At 43.0% G+C, this 1,523-nt stretch overlaps 1 protein-coding gene across 1 annotated transcript; it reads right to left on the bottom strand.

Annotated features, from left to right (window-relative positions):
• Nucleotides 1–223: 223 nt before the first annotated feature.
• On the bottom strand, nucleotides 224–1,257 carry LOC105824459 (olfactory receptor 10J5). The gene has a single exon (XM_012661895.1). It carries the CDS (start codon nucleotides 1,218–1,220, stop codon nucleotides 294–296), a length of 927 nt encoding a protein of 308 aa, XP_012517349.1. The 5' UTR covers nucleotides 1,221–1,257; the 3' UTR covers nucleotides 224–293.
• Nucleotides 1,258–1,523: the final 266 nt, after the last annotated feature.

The following is a 1,523-nucleotide window of genomic DNA, read 5'->3' as shown; positions in this document are numbered from 1 at the left end:
AGAGAGTTCAGATAAAATGGGGTCCCTAAAAGTTTCAAAACCCAAATCCTCAACCACAGAAACAAGTAGTCTTAGTCCGACTTGGAATGATTCTTGTATTTGGTTACAAAATTCACCAGAGCAGAAGCCCTACTTTCTGCCATCCTTAGAACATAAAAAAAGAAAAGCGTTTCCACTCTCTGATATTATGCTCAACAAACACTGCATTTGATGAACGTGTGTATTGTGGCATGTTTGTGAATAGACACATATTACTCTGGGCTAAAGGTCTCCTGACAAAATGATTCAATCTGTTAAGAAATGTTTCTGCTCACAACTCGGTGCAGGCCATCTTTGACTTCCTTGTTCCTCAGACTATAAACAACAGGGTTCAAAAGGGGAGTGATGATGGTATAGGTCACAGAGAGAAGAAGGTCTTTTTCTATTGAACTTTCTGACTTGGGCTTGAGGTAGGTAATGGAGGCACAGCCATAGTGGACAATGACCACAGTGAGGTGGGAGGCACAGGTGGCAAAGGTCTTCTTCCAGTCCTCAGCTGAGGCAATTGTAAGGATGGAGGAGATGATGAGGACATAGAAGATGAATATCAGGCCTATGGGCACAAAAATCACAAATGAACTTACACCATAATTGATTATCTCATTGATAGTGGTATCAGTGCAAGAAAGTTTCATGACTGGGTAAATGTCACAGAAGAAGTGGTCCACCACTGTGCCACAGAATGGCAAATTGAACATGGCTGTCACATGGAGAACTGCCATAACCAGACCAGTGCCAAAGGACCCACACACCAACTGCGCACACATTCCTTTGCTCATGATGACCGTGTACCTCAGGGGCTTGCAGATGGCCATGTAGCGGTCATAGCCCATTGCTGTCAGCAGGAAGCAATTGTTGGTGGCCAAGATGACAACAAAGAACATCTGGGTTGCACAGTCTGCCAAAGAGATGGGCTGATTGTGAAAAATGAGACTAGAAAGCATCCGTGGGACAATAACCAGTGTGTACACTGTCTCTGAACTAGCCAGCATGCTCAGGAAGAAATACATGGGTGTGCAGAGATGATGGTCAATGTGGATGATGGTCACAATGATGATGTTACCAGCCAGAGTTAAAATGTAGATGGTTAGAAAAACCACAAAGGGGGTTATCTGATGCTTTCCAAAGCTAGAGAATCCCAAGATGAATTCTTTCACTTTCGTGAAGTTCTTTTTCTGCATTCTGTTTTATCAGTGTCTGAAAGCAATAAAGAAAGTCATCAAGAGGAAATTCCATCAGCAATCAGACTTTAAAGCAAGGGACAGTGATAGTTGAAGTGAGAGAGTGAACCCAATGCCTTTCTTTCTGACCAGCATGCTCATGGACAAGATCCTTGCACATGAAGAGACAAACCTACTTGTGCTTCTTTGGGGTGCAAACATAATGAATAACATCACTGCAGAGCAAATTATTTCCTGTACACGAAGACTTCTGAGCATGTGTACACCTCACAGACATCATAGTGATGTTAGGAAGGGAAAGGG

This window comes from Propithecus coquereli, unplaced genomic scaffold, assembly GCF_000956105.1.
Source record: "Propithecus coquereli isolate 6110/MARCELLA unplaced genomic scaffold, Pcoq_1.0 Scaffold74, whole genome shotgun sequence".
Lineage (NCBI taxonomy): Eukaryota > Metazoa > Chordata > Mammalia > Primates > Indriidae > Propithecus > Propithecus coquereli.
Note: the sequence above shows the minus strand (reverse complement) of the source record. Positions and strands in the feature narration are given on the sequence as shown.

Excerpts from the sequence above, each read along its gene's own strand:
- LOC105824459 (XM_012661895.1), bottom strand. The coding sequence starts at position 1,220 with ATGCAGAAAAAGAACTTCACGAAAGTGAAAGAATTCATCTTGGGATTC.